Below are 21,691 nucleotides of genomic sequence, written 5' to 3'. Positions count from 1 at the left end.
CAGAGAGGAAGGGAGAGGGAGAGAGAGTAGAACATCAAAGATGAGAGAGAATCACTGATCGGCTGCCTCCTGCACACCCCACACTGGGGATCGAGCCCGCAACCCGTATGTGCCCTTGGCCGGAATCGAACCTGGGACCCTTTAGTCTGCAGGCCGATACTTTATCCACTGAGCCAAACTGGCTAGGGCAATAAAAATATATTTAAAAAAATATATTATAAAAACAACAAAACTCCTCTTCCCACCGGGCCAATGTTGCTCAGTGGTTGAACATAGACCCATGCACCAAGAGGTCGCCAGTTCAATTCCTGGTCAGGGCACATGCCCGAGCTGTGGGCTCAATTTCTGGTGGGCGCTGTGCAGAAGGGGCTGATCAATGTTTCTCTCTCATCGATGCTGCTATCTCTCTCTCTCCCTTCTTATCTTTCTTTTTAAAAAATCAATTAAAACACACTCACAAAACTCCTCTCCTTAGACCTCTGAGCAACTCCCATCCGAGAAGCCCTGAACCGGGCTAGAGAAGGACCTCTACTAGCTTCCCTCTGCCTCCCAGGCTTTCAACATCCCCATGTGTGGCCATTCCATTTGGCTCTCACCTTGGATTACTTCCTTGGCTTGAGTGACAGTTTGAATCTGGACCTCCAGCTGCCCCTTGGCGACCTCTATCAGAGAATTTTGTTGTTGGGCCTCAAACAGACTGCTCTCCAGGAACTCCTTGGCTGAGCTGTCAGGTTCAGGAATCAGGAAGAGTTCTTACCCATCAAGGCCCTTACCCTTCCTTAAGAGGAGTTGGGTTCTAAGTACCGGCTACTTGAAGAAGTTAGGGGGGCAATCACAAATTCGTAACTCACATAGAACCCATACACTTTGGGCAGGGAACTTAGCTTGGCTACCCTTTGCCTTGGAAAGCTCCTTCTGCCCTTGGCTGAACTGGGTCTGGGTCCTACCTGAGCCCCAGTAGTTGATCAGAGAGGTCCTGCCGGTCCCGCTCCCCAGCCTGCAGCCGCACCTCTAGAGCTGCCTTCTCCCGAACTAGGGCCTCCTTCTCCTGAGCTTCCCGGGCCAGCACTTCTTCTTGTCGCTGTGCTTCCTGATGTAGCTGCTCCAGCTGAGCTGAGGCTGCCTCCTGCTGGTGACGTGCCTGAGGGGAAGACATTGGTGAAATTCAGAACACGGACAGGATTCCCCACAGAGTTGCCATCATGGGTTAGGACCATCGGCTCTTCAGAGATTCTGGACCCAGCTCTGTGAGCCCTGGGCATTGCCCACTCATACAAAGTAGCATTAATGTATTTCTCTATCAACCCATTGAGCCTCCAGACAGGAAGCATGCTCTCCTTCGAGCAAGACTCTGTGCTAGGGCTGCAAGAGACCTACCTCTAAGGAACTTTTAGTCTTAAGGAAAAGACACATGCATAATACCAGGAAGAAAGTGATCAGTGCCCTAAGAAAGGGACTCTGAGAAGGGAGATTATGTGCAATTATTATGGCAATGGAAAGTGTGGTGGAGGAGAAAGATGACCTTTGAGGCAGGTCATTGGTTCAGAAAAAACTTACTGAGCCCCTGTTATGTGTTAGACACTGTACTATAAGCTGTAGGAACAAAAACAAATAAGATATAGTCTTGCCTTCAAGGAGCTTGTGCTCTGATGGTGGAGACAGGTAAACAGACAATTATAATATAGTATGAAGGTGTGGTGTTTGAAATGTGCACAAGGTACTCCCAGAACATACAGGAGAGGCATCTAATTCAAACTGGGGGGTGGAGTAGTGGGGGATCACGAAGGATTCCTACAGGAATTCTTTTTAAAAATTGGAAGATATACCCCAAACTAGTAACACTGGTCATTTCTAGGAAGTAAGACTTTATCACTTTCTCAATCATCTCTGTAGTGTTTTGCAGTGAGCATGTATTATACCTTAACGTGACGGTATGCATTTTACTTCTTTTTTTTTTTTTAATATATTTTATTGATTTTTCACAGAGAGAAGAGAGAGGGATAGAGAGCTAGAAACATCGATGAGAGAGATACATCGACCAGCTGCCTCCTGCACACTCCCCACCGGGGATGTGCCCGCAACCAATGTATATGCCCTTGACCGGAATCGAACCTGGGACCTTTCAGTCTGCAGGCCGACGCTCTATCCACTGAGCCAAACCGGTTTCGGCTGCATTTTACTTCTTACCTCGCTTAGTTTCTCTTGAAGTTCTTCCTTCTCTTCTTGGATGCCCCTGAGATCTGCCTGCAGCTGAACCCCGGTCTCCTCCGCTTTCTGCAGCTGGGCCTCCAGGTGAGTGTTCTTTTCCCACAGGGCTTCCCTGCTCCTCTCTACCTCTGCCAGGCCCACCTGCAAAGTGTTTCTCGCCTGCTCTGCGGCCTCCATTCTGCTGCACACAGACTGGTTCTCCTGTTCTAACTACTGACCAACAAGGGAAAGGCATCAAAGACAAGTGGTTAGTTTAGCGATCAAGTGCTGAGACAGAAATCCAAGTGAGATATGACTCTATTCTCCAAAGATGAACACAGGAGTGCTTATAAGAGAGGGGGACAATGCATTCATTTGATCTAGTGCCTATATTCCAGGTATTAGATGGACTGATGCTTGGGATAGAGATAACAAGGCAAAATCTTATTCTCAAAAAATTCAGAATAGGAAAACATCAAAGATTTCTGGGGCTCAAGGGAACAGGTAGTAAAGAGACATGCTAAATTTGTAACCCATAGAGAAGATGCTTTGAGACGTAGGCTCTTCAGCAAGTCCTTTTCTGGTGATTGCTGGTATCTCATGCAACAGGATTAAACACCTAGTCTTCCTAAATGAACAAAATAATCTGATGAACAAAATGGGTCCAAAAGCATGGATTCATGGAACAAACTGACAGACCTGAAGGGAGCAGGGGGAGGGGGAGAGAAGAGATGAACCAAAAACATATATACATGTATGCATAGCCCATGGACACATACAATAATGTAGTGAAGGCCTGGGTGGGGTGGGGTGGGGCTGGGTGGAAGGGTACAGAGCGGGGGGAATTGGGAGACATCTATAATACTATCAGCAATTTTAAGAAACCCTAATCTCCTTGTGTTTGTGATGTTTATTATTTAAGATCCTATATGTGTTGAGATCTAGAGGTGTCATTTCATTTGTTTGCTAATAAATTGTTATGCTAATAAAAATAAATTAAATAAATAAAAACCTAGTCTTCCTTTCTGAGGCCACGGGCCTCTTTCCCAGCCCTGGTGATTTTACCCTAAAGCCCTAACGTGGTTCTGCTGTAGGCGAGGGAAGGGAGTAGTTTAATGGCTAAGCCCAGTCCTTACAGTCTGCTCTCCTCTGCACCATAAATGCTCTGCTCATTTCTGGACTACATTTGGGAGCTGATCTGCCTTGAGCTGATCCATTTAAGGACTCTTCCTTGTCATGGGTATCAGCTGCTTCTGTCACTGGCTTACCCTCAGTCGGACCCAGCCCTACCCCGTTTATCAGGAAAAGCTCCCCTCACCTGGAGAAGCTGCTGGTTCAGCGTGACTTTATCTAAGGCCAAAGCCTCGTTTAAGGCGCTGAGCTTGGCAGCTGCAGCCCGAAGATCAGCTACCTCAGCCTTCAGGCTGTTCTCAGAACTCGACAGCTCTGCAATGGACTGTTCTGCCTAAAAATAAAGAGAGTCAAAGGGTTTCCTACTTCCAGTTTTCCTGCAACAGCTCACAGCTCACATCCCCAACACCTGCTGCTTTCCTTGCAGAGATGAGTTAACACTCCATTCCTTCCCTTACAGTCTGACCAAGTTTTCCACTCACTCATTCATTCATTTCTTCATTCCCTGAGGAGAAAGAGGCGCTCACAGTATAGAGGCACAGACAGCGGGATGTAAACAACTACAACTGGAGTGACACCATAGACAATGTAAGCCAAAGTGCTTTGGGAACTCACAGAAAGCATGGATGCAGTTTGGGAGAATCAAATATGCGTGGAGAAGAGCTGGCCATTAAGGTGGATACTACTGAGATAAGGAGCCGTTTGTGGTTAAAGGGGAGGAAGGAAGCAGTAACACCTGCAAAGATTAGAGTCCTGAAAGAACACAGTGGACCTGAAACTGCAATTCATGCTTTGTGGCAGGAGTACAGGCACATGAGGAGCTAGGACTGGGATCTGGAATGAAGGGGAGGCTAGAAGCAGTTTGAGGCAGATGGCAAAGGGCTCTGAATGCAGCTCCAAGGAGCTAGGAAGCCACCAAATGGTTTTAGAAAAGAGACTGACATATTTATACTTCAGAAAACCATTCTAATTCCGAGATAGAGAGTATATAGGGAGGGAAAGAACACAAAAGCACAGACTAGTGATTGAGGCAAAAAATATAAAGGACCTGGCTTGCAGGGTGAAGAATGAGGTGAGGGGGAGGCCTACGCACCCTCGCCAACGCTGCGGTCACTTCGGTTTGCTCTTGCCTCAGCAGCTCCCCTTCCAGGCGACTTGACTCCAGGTTTTCCCGAAGAGTGATCAGTTCACTGAGTGATTCTGACTGTTTGGCTTCCAGGCCGGCCAGCATCTCCTGACTAAGGTGGGAAGGAGATGGGGCTAGAGGAAGTCTTACAAGTGGCCACACGACAAAAGGTAACAGAAATATAATTACCTTTGCTATGCAAAAAAACTGAAGGTCTCTAATAAACGATAAGATCTCCAAGACATAAAGATATAAAAAGAAAGGTGCAGAACAGTGTATGTAATGTATACAAGATATTGGGGAAAATAAGAAGTATGCATTGTTTGCATAAAGCAGCACTGGAAAGACAACCAAGAAATTAATTTAAATGATTACCTAGAGAAGGAAGGAAAATGGGATGAATGAAGTAGCGGAGAGTAATACTTTCTCTGTGTAAATCTTTTTGTTCATTTATTTTAAAATATATTTTTATTGATTTCAGAGAAGAAGGGAGAGTGAGAGATAGAAACATCAATGATGAGAGAGAATCATTGACTGGCTGCCTCCTGCACGCTCCCTACTGGGGATCGAGCCTGCAACCCAGGCATGTGCCCTGACTGGGAATCAAACCATGACCTTCTAGTTCATAAGTCAACACTCAACCACTGAGCCACACCAGTCAGGCTCTGTGTATATCTTTTAAAATAGTTTTGACTTTTGAATCATACAAATATTGATAAAAGTATTATTGGTTCAAACAAATTAAATTTTAAAATGTGCTTATTTTTATGGCTTGTTAATAATTCTCCTTGGTACAGAAGAACCATTCCTTGCACAAGTCGTGATCCTTATAGTAATTCTTCAAGAATCCACTACTTGTGCTTATTAAGGTGCAAGGAGGTAGGGCACAGGGGAGGAGGGGTTATACTAGAGGTGAAGAAGATACAGTTCCTGGCACCAGTTACACAAAGCCTACCGTATGCAGGGCTCTACACTGGCATTTTCAAAAACTCTAATCTTCCCAACGACGCTTCTGGTTTGGCTCAGTGTCAATCCATGGACTGAAAGGTTGTGGCTGCAGGTTCCCCAGCTCTGGTAGGGCCACGAGCGGGAGGCAACCAAACACCTCATGACTGGTCAAGGTAAATATTATCACCCCCACTTTACAAATAAAGTAAACTGTCCAAGTAGCAGAGCCATAATTTAAACCAAGCTTTTGCTCCGCCTGAAAGGCCTTACTTTTTACAGATTAGCTGGGTCTCTTTACCCTGGAACTACCTTTCTTTTTCTTTTTTAATCCTCATCCAAGGTTATTTTTCCATTGATTTTTAGAGAGTGGAAGAGAGAGGGCGAGACAGAGAGAAACATCAATGTGAGAGAAACACGTCAATTGGTTGCCTCTTGCACACGCCCTGATCAGGGCCCAGGCTGGGGAGGAGCCTGCAACCGAGGTATGTGGCTTTGACCAGAATCGAACCCGGGTCCCTTCAGTCCACAGGACAACACTCTATCCACAGAGCCAAACTGGCTAGGGTGGGAACTCCTTTTCTTGACCAGCTCATTTCCCACTACTTTCCAGGGTAAGTCCTACCCTTTAGCCAGCCCAGGCTACTCTGAACACGCCATAAACCTTCCTGCCTCCTTTTCTTTGCTAACCTACACCTTTAGCCCTTCTTCCACTCTCCACAAATCAAAATATGTCAAGGCCCAACTCAAAGTCTACCCTCAGAGAGGGGAGTGGTGGAGGAGGGTGTGGAATTAAATGGAAGACTACCCGGCCAGCATGGCTCAGTGGTTGAGCATCGACCTATGAATCAGGAGGTTGCGGTTCCATTTCCGGTCAGGGCACATGACCAGGTTGTGGGCACGATCCCTAGTGTGGGACGTGCAGGAGGCAGCAGATCAATAATTCTCTCTCATCATTGATGTTTTTATCTCTCTCTCCCTCCTTTCATCTCTGAAATCAATGAAAACATATTTTTTTTAAAATGAAGGGAAGATCAAGCCCCAGTGAGGAGGGACGGGTCACACTCACAGGCGCTGCCTCTCTCGGACAGCCAGGTGCAGCTCCTCCTGCTGCTCCTCCTTCTCGCCCTGAGCAGAGTCCCCCTGCAGCTGCAGCTCCATGTTTGTCCTGCGCAGGCGCCAGGCCTCCTGCTCCAGCACCGCCAGCTGCTGCTGCAGCTCTCCCCGGGTCTCCTGCAGGAGCGCTCGCTCCCTGGAAGAAGGAACCAGAGATGAGCAGAGACCTTGGAACCTAGAGGCCTTCCTGGAAGCAGACATCACAGAGTTAAAGGACAGAGGCATCTGTTTCCTTTAAATATCTCATCTTCCCTTTTGAGCAGGACACTTTTTTGTCACCACAAGAACCCAAAACCGAGTGAGCAGGAACAAGCAGAGCACAAAGCAAGGCCGCCCTGAGCAGCCCTGGGTTTCAGGGAGAGCAGGGCCAGCCAACCAGAAACACGATGGGAGAGGGTAAGTGGCCAGGCAAGAACTGAGCCCGGGAAGAAAGCGGGGAACGAGCAGCCCCTGCTCACTTGCTGAGCGCGTCCACTTCTCCCCGGAGGTCCACAGTCTGCCCGGCCAGAGAGTCCCGCTCCCCAGTGAGCTTCTGCAACCGCTGCCTCAAGGCCTCGCCTTCTTCCTCCCACTGAGTATGCTGCTGCTGCAAGAAGCTCACAGCTTCCTGACAGCCTGAAAGCTGCTGCCGTAGGTCCTGTGCAGGAAGAGCAGCAGAAGTGAGATGGTGGACAAGAGGGCAGGGAGAGAGGGATGTCGGAAGCCTGAATGGAGAGCTGGGCAAAGGGCTTGGGGCTGCCGCGACACGGGTAAGCTAAGAAGAAATGCGACCAGTCGAGAAGACAGAGGATCAGAGATTATTGAGCTTCTGTGGCTCCTGGAGTCTCAGAGTTCATCACCTTCAAAAATATATAGTGTGTGTGGCGGAGGGGGGGGGGAGGGGTTTAGAATTGGGACACACTCACCCATACTCTCCCAGGGCTCGATCACCAATCTTTGCATTGACTGGCACAGAGAATGTGCCTGTTACCCACCAGTACAACTGGGCAGACACAGAGAGATTCTAATGGGAACTTTGGGGTGTTGACAAAACACTTCATGACTGGTCAACATAGTGAAAGGGGCAGTCCAGGCTAGGAGGGTACCTGGGGCACATATCACTCTAGATACCCACCCCTTTGGTTGAGGAGGAATCTGGGGTTCTTACTTGCACAGCCTGGCGTCTCTGAGTCAGCACTGAACGCACCAGAGTTACAGCCTTGTCTGGGTCCTGGGAGTCAAACTGGGAGGAGAAGTCACTATAGTCCAGCTCCAAGGTGCTCTCATGACCAGAGCCTTGGGACATATCGTCCCCTTCGTCCACCATGACCTAAAACCCAACACGGCCAGAGTCCACACAGGGACTAACACCACAGGCTGGACAAACCTGATGTTTTCCTTCTCGGGTTCTCTCCCTAGGGAGTGGGAAGAGGGTATCTAAGAGCAAAACAGGTGGTTCCTTCAACTCTTCACCTTCGGTCCCCTAAACCTAGGACTAGCAACAAGGCTAGAGCACTCTCTGAGGTAATAAATGACGAAATGAAGAAGAGGCTCTTGAGGTAACATAGACGAGAACCCAGCCACTGGCCTGAGAATTACAGATGGCAATAAGAAAGGGAACCTGGCGCTAGTAGGTCTGGCTCAGTGGTTAGAGTGTCAGTCCATGGACCCAAGAGTCATGATTGCAGGTTCCGCAGCTCTGGTAGGGGCACGTGCGGGAGGCAACCAATCAATGTTTCCCTCTCTCTCTCTCTGTCTCTCCTCCCTCCCTCCCACTCTCTCTAGAAATCAATGGGGGGAAGTAACGGGAGTAGAGGGGGCCTGTTCCAGCAAGCAGAACGAACACACGAATGCTTAGCTACTCCTTAGGTTCCAGTCTTCAAATACACTAAGAGAAATCATCCCACGGGATCCTAAGTCCAAACACCTCTGAGAGTGGAAATCTAGGCATGATGGGAAGCCTGGGGAGGAGTGAGACATAACCTGGTTATCATGAACAGGAGGTCTGCCAGTACCTGGGTTATATCCTTGATCGCTTGCTGTAATGACAGCTTCTCCTCTTGGGCATTCCTACTAAGAGATGCCTCATGCTCCATTAATTCTGCATGATTTGTCTCCTGAATAGGGAACAAAATAGGACCTAAGAGCCAAATTCTCAGAAAAGAATTTATCATTCCAAAGCCCCAAATCAACCAGAGTCTCATTCTGTCTATTCTGTTAACCCACTTTTTTCCTGACCATGCATGAATGCTAACGTTGTCCCGGGAGACTGAAGACAATAGGATGTAGTGATTAAGAGCTCAGTTTGGTGATTAAGAGCTCCAAACTAGATTGCCTAGATCAGAGTTCTTGTTCTATCAGTTACTAACTTGGTAACTTTAGGTAACTGCTCCTTTGAGCTTCCTTCTCTTTAAAACACAAATAACTAACAGTTACTACTTCACAGGTTTTGATGAGAGAGAAACATCGATCAGCTGCCTCCTGCACACCTCCCACTGGGGATGTGCCCACAACCAAGGTACATGCCCTTGACTGGAATCGAACCTGGGACCCTTGAGTCCACAGGCCGACGCTCTATCCGCTGAGCCAAACCAGTTAGGGTCTACTTCACAGGTTTTGATGCTTAAATGGAAACAATACATGTGAATTACTCAACATAATGCCTGGCACAAAGCAAATGCTCAATAAATGTGAGCTGTCATTGGAGGATGGCTACTGTCTCTAAACAGCAAAATGATGCTTAAGACTAAAGCCAGCTTGGCTCAGTGGTTGAGCATCGACCTATGAACTAGGAGATCACAGTTTGATTCCCGGTCAGGGCACATGCCTGGGTTGCGGGCTCAATCCCCAGTAGGGGACCAGAGGCAATCAATGATTGTCTCTCATCATTGATGTTTCTATATCAGGCGTCCTCAAACTACAGCCCGCGGGCCACATGCAGGTGTTTTTGCCGTTTTGTTTTTTTACTTCAAAATAAGATATGTGCAGTGTGCATAGGAATTTGTTCATAGTTTTTTTTTAAACTATAGTCCGGCCCTCCAACGGTCTGAGGGACAGTGAACTGGCCCCTGTTTAAAAAGTTTGAGGACCCCTGTTCTATATCTTTCTCCCTCTCCTTTCCACTCTGAAATCAATAAAAATATAAATTAAAAAAAAGACACTAAGGTTAAACCAAAGAAACCTCTAGCCCCAAAGCTAGCAATAAATTTGAAAGACTCAAGATTTCTTCTCTTCCACCGGGCCGGTGTGGCTCAATGGTTGACGGTCGGCCTATGAACCAGAAGGTCACAATTCGATTGCCGGTCAGGGCACATGTCAGGATTGCATGCTCAATCACCAGTGTGGGGTGTGCAGGAGGCAGCCAATCAATGATTCTCTTTCATCATTGATGTTTCCATCTCTCTCCCTCTCCCTTCCTCTCTGAAATCAATAATAAAAATATAGTTAAAAAAAAGATTTCCTCTCTTCCTATCATATTGTGTTAGTGAAGGCCTAATGACATATACCTGTAGCGATGTTTTGTTGGACCAACATTTACAAAATTGAGAGATTTTATGAATTGAGATCTGAATTTCTGTCTTCTCAAAAACTTAACAAATGGGCCACACCAGCCCTCATTCCTACAGGGCAGTAATTTACTTAAGTGAGTAGTGGGTACCACTTCCAGATGAGACACGTATTCTTCAGGGTCCTGCAGTCCCTGCTACTCCTCACTGTTTTCTTAACACCAAGATCAAGTGCTCTCTGTACTGAAAACTAAATATGACAGCCCTGGAATTCTTACCACTTCACTCACTTTACCTTACCTGGACCCTGCAGACTTTTGAATTTGTAAATTCCTGACAAACAGGAACCAAAAAGGCATAAACATGTCCAGCTCCCATCCTAGGGGTATGCATGTGGGTAAGGGTTCAGGATCTGCCTAAAACCAGAGGTCTGAAAACTCTTGGAGATGAAAGGAAGTGTGGGATCAAGCCAGCAGTTCTAGCGCCCAGCCTGAGAGAATCTATACTAATAAAAGCCTTGGGGGTGATCAGGCCAGCAGGGGAGGGTATTTGGGGGCAATCAGGCCTGCAGAGGAGCAGTTAGGGGGCAATCAGGCCAGCAAGGGAGCAGTTAGGGGGCAATCAGGCAGGTAGGTGAGCGGTTAGGAGCCAGCGGTCCCGGATTGTGAGAGGGATGTCCAACTGCAGGTTTAGGCCCGATTCCACAGGGATCGGGCCTAAACCTGCAGTTGGACATCCTCCAAGGGGTCCCATATTAGAGAGGGTGCAAGCTGGGCTGAGGGACATCCTCCCCAGTGCACGAATTTCATGCACCGGGCCTCTAGTCCCTTTGATAACAGCCTTGGCAGATGTCAAGCCTGTGACACACACCTTGCTCCTTCCCAAGATAGACAATTCAACTACTGAAAAGCTCTAGCTGTCAGCCAAACCCTACCAATCTGTAAATTCTAGCCATTGACATTGCTTGTGCCCATCTGGAAAACACTAAACAAGTCAACTCCTTCCCCCGGTGTCGGTCCTTCAGATATGTGAAGGCAGCCATCACGGCTTCCTCAAGCCTTTCTTCTCTGGGCTAACCTTGCCACACTCCCCAGTTGTTTCCTTTATGACTAGGTTTTGAATCTCTCCACACATCCCCTTCCTAGTTTGCCAGTGTGCCCTTAAAGTGTGTCCCACTCTCTCTGATAAGGACATACTGCATACATATACCACTGTAGTCTCCCCAGGAACAGTAGACAGTTAATATTTCTTGAATGAATAAATGAATGAGTTAATCAATTTTCAGATTCAGCCAATATTTATTTTCTAGCTTTAGGGGGTTTCATCGAGAGAGATTTAACTCTACCCAGTACTACCTGTTCATGAAGGTCAAGGAATCTACAAGCCTACTCCCACCTCCTTCCCAGAACACAGGATCACATACCAGGATCTCCATTGTCTCTCTCAGAGCCTTCACCATCTTTTCATAATCTTCATTTTGCTTCTGAGACTGGGTCAGAAGAGCAGAGAGCTCGGTCACCCTGAAGAGAAGAGCACAGCATTGTCACCTGGGCAGCCCACTGATGTGAACAGAGCTACTATGCAGCACACCCCATGCCCAACACAGACACTCCCACTGTAGCCCCCACAGAGCCCCGGGTGCCCACAGCCCCTGCACTTGCTGAATAACACAGGATGCTATCGTTTTGAACTGGGGGAAGCCAAAAGCCACTCAGACACATGCAGGGATTTACCACATCTCAAGTCTGGAACACGTGTTTGTGGGCCTGAGAGCTGAAGGTAAGCCCTGGCCCAGGCCCTTCCAGGCCCCGCTTGATCTTGAAGTCAAGCACCCTGAAGTCAATAAGAACATCAGAATTGCCACATGGGATAGTCCCAAGGTTCTCTGATAGGAAAAAAGGAGGGACAACTTGGGGGAGATTATGGTTAACCTCCCAGGAAAATCACCATACATCTTTATCACTTTAACACTGTATCCTGGAGCTCAGTACCTGGTGTTATGTGGGTAGCTGAAGAAATATTTCTTGAATTAATGTCATCTAGGAGTCTTACTTTTTTTTCAAAGTCTTAATCATTTATGCTGTACCAACTCTAAGAGCCTTAACTCACTGCATGGTCATTCATTTAATTATTGCATCATTCAATAAACATTTATTGAGTATGTACAATATGGCAGAAAAAGTGCAAAACACTGGGGACACAAAACATACTAATTCAAGGTCTCTGCCATGCTTCCCAGGGCCTTCACAATCAAACCAAACAAACTGCAATTTATGGAAACCACCAATAGGTGGTGATACAACCCTGGCCATGGAGTATAAACTGAACTTTGCCCTGAGATTCAAATAGGCTCTTTGTTTATGTCCCTGTCCTTCTTACCATCATTTTTAAAAAATCTTTTAAAATTATAATCCAAAATAAAAACAAAAAAATCTAATGAAAAAAGGAAACTAAATAATTAATGAGCTACAATGAGATCAATGCTGCAACAAGCAGGTCAAAAGACCAAGATGGGCCTAATTTAACAGGCTGTTGAGGTCAGAGAAGGCTTCACAGAAGAGGTGACATCTGAACTGTCTTAAAGGATAAGGCAGAGAGAAGGGGAAGGAGGCATTGCAGGCTAAGGCCAGCATGTACAACGGCAGTGAAACATGGAAGAGCTCGGCTGGTCTGGGGATGGCAAGTAGTTTGGTGTTGATAGAAGAAAGAGTCATAGCAAGCTCTATACGTCACTGGTGAGAAACTGAGCTGCCAGATAGTCTGAGGGCAGAGGGCAGTGACCTGGCCCCAGCTGTGGCATTGCATTTCAAACCCGACTCCCTCTGGCACATCTCCTTCCCCTTTCATGGGAGGAATGCTCTTCACATCTCCTCCACTATCTCTCACACCCTATGGGAGTCAACTCCCCCGCAGTGACCCCTTTCTGGACCCCAGCCCATCTCACCGATCCTGAAGCTCGGCCTTCTCCAGATCCCCTTGACTCTTCAGCTGTATTAACTCCTGGCTCCTTTCATGGGCTTCCTTCTCCAGCTCCTGGGTCTTGGCTAGTAGCAGCAGCAGCTGGGTTGGCGCACTCCCATCTAGTCGCCCAGATCCATCAGGTTCCCGAGACTGTGTTCCCACAGTCAAGCGCAGACAACAGGTCAACAGGGATCCTGAAAGCTTCACATGCTCAGCCTTGAGCTCCGTCAGGTCTCTGAGTACAAGCAAGGAAAGAGCAGACTCCAATAGGGACCAGGGAAGGGAGCATGGAGATCAGACCATTAAAGCCTGAGGAGCAGGTCTAGGAGAAATCATCTGAATGCAGTAACACCAGCCCTCCCCACCAACATTTCCACTCACCTATCCCCCACCCCTGCCCTCTGTCATCTGATCCCCTCCAACAGCAGCCCACCATCCTAAGTCCAGAATGGTAGAGGCAAACCACCTCCCCACTTAATGCCCCACTAACCTGTCAGTGGCTGACTTCATTTCCAGGAAGTGGCGTCGGAAGGTCACCACCTCCCGCCACAGACTGAGAAGGCGACCATGCTCCCCTTTCAGGTAGCCCTTGAAGAACTGTGTGTCCAGAAACCCAGGTCATACCAAAGGGCAGAGGGCTATCTTTTGCCAAACCAGGAGTCTTGGATTCCTCCTAACTACTGAGGGGGAGGGAAGGAGGGACTTATAGCTTATAAATGGGTGTCTATACTCAAGTTGTGCTGAAGAGCTTAATCAAGTCAGTAGAGGGATTCAAGAGATCAAAGGGCCTGGGATATATGACCTGCATTTCTGGCCTTCCTTTGAGCTAGATTAGAAAAGGATAAATAGTAGCTGCTCAACAAATGGGATCTACTGTATTACCATTGTTATTAGACTTATAATAAGGATTGAATGATGCATCATATCTTAAATCACCTATCATAATATATAATACCTGGCACAGAGTGAAGACTCAGAAGACATTAGTGTCCTTTAACTGGGATCTGAAAATTCCTTAGGGTCCATATCTGGTACTTTTTCCCCATTCAATTTCAATAGCTACCTCCTTAGCATCTACATCTGCAGACCTCCAGATGAGGGAGTCAGTAACTTCAGATCCATCTATAAAGCTAGTCTACTTACACAGGGACAGAGTTGCTTTGAGTGTCATGTCATCTGCCAGCAAAAGCTCAACTAAGCAAGTAAGGGCAGAACTAAGCTGAAGGCCCAAGCAGGGTCAGCTGCCAGCATGAGTGGTGAGGATGGTCAGAGACATTAACGACAGCCCAGTTTCCATCCAAGTCCTCAAGTAAACCCCTTCCAACACTGACCAGGGTGGTGCCCAGAGTACAAGCCCTCCTCTCACAGTCCCAGCCCCTGTCCCTCCTACCTCCTGCTCCATCCGCCACTGGCTCTCCTTCCTTATCAGCTCATCCCGGGCCCGGCTCCAATCTACTGTCAATTTTTCCACATCTTCCCGAAGTGCTTTATTGACCACCTCAGCTTTCTCCATGTGTAGCCGAAGCTGAGTGTTCACCTCTGCTAGACTCTCACACCTGCACTGGGGGAGGGTAAGAGCAAGTGCAAAATAAAGGTCTGGTCCAACCGCTGGACTTCCTGGAGTAAGATGACAACCACTGGAATTTTCCAGTGCCAAGACTTGAGGGCTACGGCTGAAAGTCCATGATTTTAATCTGTGCTAGCCCCCAGAACAGAAGTTCCCCATCAGCCTTTTCTACCCACTAACCAAGCACCCAGGACAGAGAATTTGGGGTCCATCACCTCTGTTGTTCCTCCTCCAATCGCATTAGCAGCTGTTCCAAGTTTGGCTCCTTCACACTGTCCCACATCTGAGGGATCGGTCCCTTAGCCAGACAGAGAGAAGCCTTATTTACCTCCAAAGAGGACAGCACTCAGACCAATTCCCTGATGCCCCCTTCTACAGCAGCCACTTTCTTTTTATTCTTTCTTCCCTTTGTTTGCAGCATGCCTCTTTTCTCAATCACTGCATCCTGAAAGTAAGTCCACTGCATCCCTCTCTCCAAAAGGGAACTGTGACTTTCCCTGAAAGACGAATCTGGTAGTGAAAAGAACTTTCAACCTAAGAAGCGTAAGCTATGTCTTTCACTGATGGCCTTGACTTCTACCACACGAATTTTTGGACCTTGGGAAATTACTTAACTTCTCTGAACCACAAAATCTTTAGCTACAAAATGAAGGTAATATAATCCCCCTCAGAAAGTTGTTTTGCAGATTAAGTGATATAATTACATAACAATGCCTAATGGTGCCAGGCCTACATAGACTTAGTACTCAATAAATTTTGGTTCTTTCTTTCCTCTGAGAGAATTTTCCAAGGGGAATGTGAGATGGTACTGAGAGGGAGGTGGAGCAAAGGCAAATGAGTTGTTGAAAGCCAGTTCTACCCAGCCAAAAGCACAAACAAATCCCTCTGCCGCAAACATGGTATTTAGGCTGCAAAAGGCACATTTCTCTATGACAGAGAAACACTGACACCTTCTGGAGGAAAAATGCATTTCTTCCCTCTGATTCCACAAAACTTCCAATCTGATTAAATCTCCTGATGCTGCATTTTGTCCTTAGAGAGCCAAAGGTTGAAGTCTGACAGGCCAGAAGTAGCTAGGTCCAGTAAGGTATCTGCATGACAAAGCTCTCAGGGGCTGAAGAAAGAGGCTTCGGTCAAACACCGCCTTATCACACCCACCCCCTCTCAGCAAGGGGAGCCTGACAAGCATATTCACTGAGGGCTCAGGGGGAGCACAGAACAGCCTCACTCACCCCAGTGGCTTCCAGCTGCTTCTCCAGCTCTTGGCACCAGCTCCGGTACTGCAACACCTGAAGCAAACAGAGCAAGATTTGAGCAATGGGCACAGCTGGTACAAACGGCCCAAACCAAAGGCCCCAAGAATCATGGGCAAATCTGCTGTGAACAGGGGACTCGGTGATGACATTGAAGTAAGGCTATAACATTTTATAGTTTCTTTTTTTTCCTTTTCCCCTTCCCCCCCATTGACCTCTTCCAGCCCCCCGCCACCCCTCCAAAATAACATTTTATAGTTTCTATGTGGGCATCTAAATAATACTTTCTTGCCCAGCCAGTGTGGTTGAACATCAACCTTTGAACCTGGAGATCACAGTTCAATTCCCAGTCAGGGCACATGCCCAGGTTGCGGGCTCGATCCTCTGTGTGGGGTGTGCAAGAGGCAGCCAATCAATGATTCTCTCGCATCATTGATGTTTCTCTCTCTCTCTCTCTCTCTCTGAAATCAATAAAAATATATTTAAAAAATATTTTCTCTACATCTCTTGTATTAAAAGCAAGATCATGGACTTTGAAACCAGAAAACCTATGGTAGGTCCTAGGTTTAGACTAGGGAAGCAACCCTAGACAACTAATTTAACCCTCATGAACGCCATCTTTAAAAGGGAGATAAGATAGCCCTGAGAGAAGGTTTGGCTCAGTGGTTAGAACGTCAGCCCATGGACCGAAGGGTTGTGGGTTCAATTCCCAATCAAGGGCCCGCATCTCGGTTGCAGGTTTGATCCCCGGCCCCAGTCAGGGCGTGTGCGGGAGGCAACTAGTCAACTTGTCTCTCTCACATCAATGTTTCTCTCTCTCTCTCTCTTTCCCCCCCTCTTCTCTCCCTTCTACTCTCTCTCTCTGAAGATCAATAGAAAAAAACATCCTCAGGTCAGGATTAAATATAATAATAAAAAGATAAAAGGGAGACAATATATATCTCATGGAGTAATTGTGAGCATCAAAGGAGAGGCTGTTTGGGACATTCCTACCAGATGGTTCTGCCACCTGCAACCCTTATCCCACCTCAGCACCCAGCTCTAGGTGTTCTTCTCTTTTCCCCTCCCTGAAAAGGCAGCTGCCTCACCTTGGCCTGAAGCTTCCTCACAAGGACTGCTTGCCTCTGCTGGGCCTCCTGGGAGCTCTTCAGCTTCCGCCAGGAGGCTGCCTGGTTCTCTGCCATCTGCTGCTGTAGCGCCAGCACCTGATCCTCCAGCACCAGCTGCAGTGACTGGGGCTTCATATTGTTCAATCCAGGGCCTCCTGTCTCCATGGAGGCACCAGACGATAAGCCCACCGGCCCCTATGCAGCTAGAGGCTGTTCGCTCCCAGCAGGGTCTCTAATCATTGCTGTGCCACTTGGACCTTCTCTTGAGCTGGGAACCAAAGCACACAGTGTAATTAAAAGGACTGTCTGCAAGACTCAAATTCATTCAGCAAATACTCATTCAGTCCCACAAAGCTGGGTTGGGCAAAGTAAATAGGTTCCTTTACTACAGGACCCCTCAGAGCCTTTATAATACTAAGATGGACCCCAATCTCTAAGGAGAGCTTTGATGAGCATTATTTCCTAAATTTATTTGACCATGACCAAGTTCACAGGACTAGTGTTGCCTGGCATGCCTCTTCAAACTCTGCATTAGACCAAGAGCTCCTGGCTTACCATTGCATCCCTAGTGCCTGGCACAGTGCCTAACAAACACCTGATGAATGAATCACTAAAGGTGATGTTAATCTATCAAGGGAGAGAGACACAATTACAATACAGTAAGTCCTCATTTAATGCCGCTCATAGGTTCTATGACTTTAAGTAAAACGACGTATAACAAAATCAATTTTAACACAGGCTAATTGATATAAACAAGAGTTAAGTTCCTATGGCATTGCATCAACATTATAACCAAACAACGCTGAACAAAATATGTTATTTGAGGACCTGTACAATGTAGTATATGCAATAATAGAGGCAATGCAGGACAGTCTGGGAAAACAAAGGAAGGGCATTTAACCAACCTGATGGCTGTGAACGGTGTGAATCATCATATTTAATACTTGCTAAGTGCTTCTAGGGTTCAGTCACTTCATAGGTTCTTTACAAACACTATGCCATTTCGTCATTGTAAGAATCTAAAAGCCTTCCAATGCCTCCCTATCACACTTCTGCATAGGTGCGATTATAATTCTATGTATGAATAAGGAAACTGAGGCTTAGAAAAAAACTAAGCAATTTGTCTTAGTTCATACAGTTGGCATTTGATTGGTTAGGGATTTGAATACACACAGTCTGACCCTCTGACAAAGAAATGGAGTAGCAGGCATTTCAGGTGGGAGATCCAACAGACAGGGAAGAAGGAACCAGCTTCAGCAGGATGGCAAACCCTCCTCACCCACAGGAGCTGGGCCAAAACAGGGCAATGGGCTACCTGCAGGCAATGAGCTTTAGATATACCCAGGAGAGGTGGAGGCATGGTGGTCAAGAAGAGTTCTAGGTGCTAGTCCAAGCTTTGCCTCTAATGGGCTCTGTGACCTTGGGCATGTCACTTCCTCTTCATTCTCCTTGTCCAAAAATGAGGGTACCTAGCTACATGACCTCTGTGTTTCTTATGCCTCTAAACACATCCAATAACCTCCTGCATCCTGGCTCAAATGTCACTTCCTATCATGTCCTCCCAGATGTAGATATATAATATATATGCATACACACACCTATAGTATTCTATCAAATATATATTATATAATAAAAATATTTTATATAATACATATAGAGAGAATATAATGTCTATATTACATTTTATCATTATTTGCCTATCTCTCCTACTAATCTATGAGTGCCTCAAAGACAAGAGTAATTCATCTTACTCATTAATAGGTTATCAGCAATGCATAATGAAGAAATGCATGGGGGCCTTACTCCTGGCAGATTTAAACCCTTGGCCAGAGGTTATAAATGTGGCCCAATGGCTCTTTTCATCCACTGTGTGGCCCATACAAAGAATTTTTAAGAATTCAAATTAGGTGCCAATATTTACCATTGGGAAAATGCATATAACGATTCATATTCTGGAAAATAGGAATAGCTAGTGACCCTTGACCCACAGTCCCATGAGGCACAGCCACCTGCAGTTGAACAGTGTCTATCCCCGTTAGAGCATATGCTCTCTAGTCCACCAGTCTCTGCCCCCACCCCCACCCCAGCCTATTCTCTCCCTCACACTGATAGCAGATTTCAGTTGTCATTTACCATTATACTTGTGCTGGTGCTTTTCTTATGACAGAGTTATAGAGGAAAACCCAGTTTGCTCATTTACATTACCTCCTGGGCAACTGCAGAGCTTGTGCTAGACAGGAAGGAAAGTGCATCAGGTAGGAAGAACTGAGTGGCACCAATAAAGGCTTAGTGGTACCAATACCCCAGGCAGCCTCTTCCTAGCCTATAAACTGGGTTAATACAGCCTTCCCCTACTCCATACACCTTCCTTTCCACCAAGGCAGTGTCAACCAACTTACCATGCTCTGTAAGTGGCTAGTTCAATCTCTCTGCTAGTTGGAGGCACACACCTGTTGGGAAACAGCTCTTAGTGCCAACAACACCAACGTGAGTAGCTCCAAGGGAAGCCCTCTCTCTCCTAATACCGTGAGGGCTGGGCCAGGCTTTTGCACACAGTGGGAGTCTCAGAGGCCCCAAAGGCTCCCTACTCTTCTTTGAATCCTCACTTCCCAGATATCGGGCTGAACCTAATGAAATTGCCAATGCTTGCCCATGTTTTGAACCTGTAAGAATGCTAATTTCATGTAGTTCAATCTAATGTGTATAAGAAGCCATGCCAGTTAGCAGAATTCTCATATTAAATCCTCTTTTAAGATCAGACTGCTGTTGACATGTAAACATTATTTGAGAAGGTAACAGTAATACTTCAGTAATGAAATGGAATTATATAATTATTTTACCTTAGCAGATAATTAAGTATTTTTAGAGCTATTTAAAAATTTAGTCCAAACCTCTAATTTGACAATAAGGAACCTGAGGCCTACAGAGTTGAAGTAACTTCATTTTATTCACATTTTATTTATATGCCCTCTTTACCTCAGAAAATGATTTGAAATTGCAGCAAATGTACCATACTAATAATGTAAGATGCTACTAATAGGGAAAACTGGGTGCTGGGTATATGGGAACTCTCTGTACTATGATATTTTTCTATAAATCTAAAATTGTTCCTAAAAAAATTAAGTTTATTTTAAAAACGATTTGAAGTATTTTATGACTAAAACAAACAAACAAAAAAATCCCTATAAAACTGCAATTCCCTAAAACAAGAAAAAGAGGGAGGTAGCATAGTAAATTACAACAATTCTGAAATTGAGATTTAGTTCTGAGCTTCAAGACACAGTTCAGCACCCTTTTATTAACACACTGTCAGATCAGCCAGAAAATAAACTAGCACAGCTCCAAAAGAAGGTAGGTTTCGATGTCCCTCAGAAAAGGAAAAGGTTGGAAGTTGGCAAATGGTAACAGACTGGACGGCATTCAAACGGGATAATGGATGTCACTGTGCTTTGTAAACTGTAAACCACTGAAGAGACATTATCATTACTGTAGGAAAAGGAAAAAGAATCACTTCTTTTATACATTAATTTACCCCATAAACACTCATGAATTCCAGCTCAGTATCAGGTAGCCTGTCTACCAGTGATACAGAAATGAACAAGACCAACTTCCCACTTTTGCTAGAAACCAGACTGGGAAGGGCAGGAGCCTCTGAACCTGGGTGGACAGCGAGAGAAGAGTGACATAGATTATGCATTTGGTCTTCATTCAAAATACTCAAAAAGGAGTATTTAAATAAAGTTTCAAATAGAAGCACCACCACCTAAACTTGGAATAGAGGTGTACTAGTAAATGCTGCAAGGACTAAGATGTGGACTACTATTATTAAATAGAATTTGTCACTTAAAGCAAAAAAGGAAAAGCAATTGAGGGCATAAACGTTTTATTTTCTGAGCAAAGAAACTATATATAATAGTCTGCAGAGACAATTAGTTTCTTACTGCAGAAAAAAAATTAACATGCAGCTCCTTTTATAAATCTCATACTTGGGGCCTCTCTCTCTCTCTCTCTCTCTCTCTCTCTCTCTCTCTCTCTCTCTCTCGGATTTCCTCCCACCTCTCTGGCCTCTCCCTTCCGTCCCTTTTGTTGGCTCTCCTCATCTCCCCAAAAGTTGGAGGCCCCAGAACTCAGGCTTCAGACCTTTTCTCCACCAACCTTTATTTCCTAGGTAACCTCATCCAGTTTCAGGGCTTAACTTTCTCCCCTTAAACGTGAGCTGGAATAAAGTTAATGAAGCTAATAAAGCGGAAATGACTTCCAGAGCGAGGTCATAAAAGGCACTCCAGCTCTCCCCACTGTGTCCTGAGGAGACTCAGGCCGCTCCGTGGTAAGGAACCATCTTGGAAGCAGAGCAACCGTCAACTTGACTACCATCTCCCGGGAGATCCTAAGCTAGAAACATGCAGCTAAGCTAACTCTGGAATTTCCAACCCACAAACATATAAGATAATAAATGATTGTTTCAAGCTACTAAATTTTGGGCTAATTACTTGCACAAAAAAATAGGTAATACACCTGGGTTACTGCGAAAGCTACCTAGATGGTAGCGATGCTCCAACCTTGCTTCCAGTATGTGCTTTTCCTCAAAAGAGTTGTCAAAGTGATCCTTTTAAAATAGTGACAGATTATGCCACCCAGAGTACTAGTCAGAGTAAAACCCATGATCATTATAATGGCCAACAGGGTCCTAATTATTTGATCCCAGTCTCCCATTGTTTTCATTCCCATTCTTACTCCTATCCCCTTTGCTCACAACCCTCCAGCCGCCAGCCCTCCTTGCTGTACATGCTTGGAGCACACCAAGCCACACT

General features: G+C 46.1%; 1 protein-coding gene across 8 annotated transcripts in view; it reads right to left on the bottom strand.

The window, feature by feature from the left end:
- Positions 1 to 21,691, bottom strand: part of CEP250 (centrosomal protein 250) — a 43,395-nt gene that overhangs the window by 19,915 nt on the left and 1,789 nt on the right. For 3 of the 8 annotated variants that reach the window (XM_079783629.1, XM_079783634.1, XM_079783630.1), the window contains exons 2-17: positions 16,860 to 17,148; positions 15,751 to 15,807; positions 14,734 to 14,816; positions 14,342 to 14,507; positions 13,442 to 13,548; positions 12,935 to 13,186; positions 11,414 to 11,510; positions 8,500 to 8,601; positions 7,653 to 7,814; positions 6,964 to 7,142; positions 6,459 to 6,641; positions 4,412 to 4,556; positions 3,506 to 3,652; positions 2,188 to 2,418; positions 948 to 1,141; positions 597 to 724 (exon numbers count right to left, since the gene is read on the bottom strand). In XM_079783629.1, the coding sequence (XP_079639755.1) occupies positions 597 to 724; positions 948 to 1,141; positions 2,188 to 2,418; positions 3,506 to 3,652; positions 4,412 to 4,556; positions 6,459 to 6,641; positions 6,964 to 7,142; positions 7,653 to 7,814; positions 8,500 to 8,601; positions 11,414 to 11,510; positions 12,935 to 13,186; positions 13,442 to 13,548; positions 14,342 to 14,507; positions 14,734 to 14,816; positions 15,751 to 15,807; positions 16,860 to 17,045 (2,419 nt within the window). In that variant the 5' untranslated portion in view covers positions 17,046 to 17,148. Of the gene's footprint in view, positions 1 to 596; positions 725 to 947; positions 1,142 to 2,187; positions 2,422 to 3,505; positions 3,653 to 4,411; positions 4,557 to 6,458; positions 6,642 to 6,963; positions 7,143 to 7,652; positions 7,815 to 8,499; positions 8,602 to 11,413; positions 11,511 to 12,934; positions 13,187 to 13,441; positions 13,549 to 14,341; positions 14,513 to 14,733; positions 14,817 to 15,750; positions 15,808 to 16,859; positions 18,389 to 19,279; positions 20,506 to 21,691 lie in introns of those variants that run through there. The other 5 variants (XM_079783632.1, XM_079783633.1, XM_079783631.1 and 2 more) reach the window with 5 other exon arrangements.

Source organism: Cnephaeus nilssonii, assembly GCF_951640355.1.
Source record: "Cnephaeus nilssonii genome assembly, chromosome: 11".
NCBI lineage: Eukaryota > Metazoa > Chordata > Mammalia > Chiroptera > Vespertilionidae > Cnephaeus > Cnephaeus nilssonii.
Note: the sequence above shows the minus strand (reverse complement) of the source record. Positions and strands in the feature narration are given on the sequence as shown.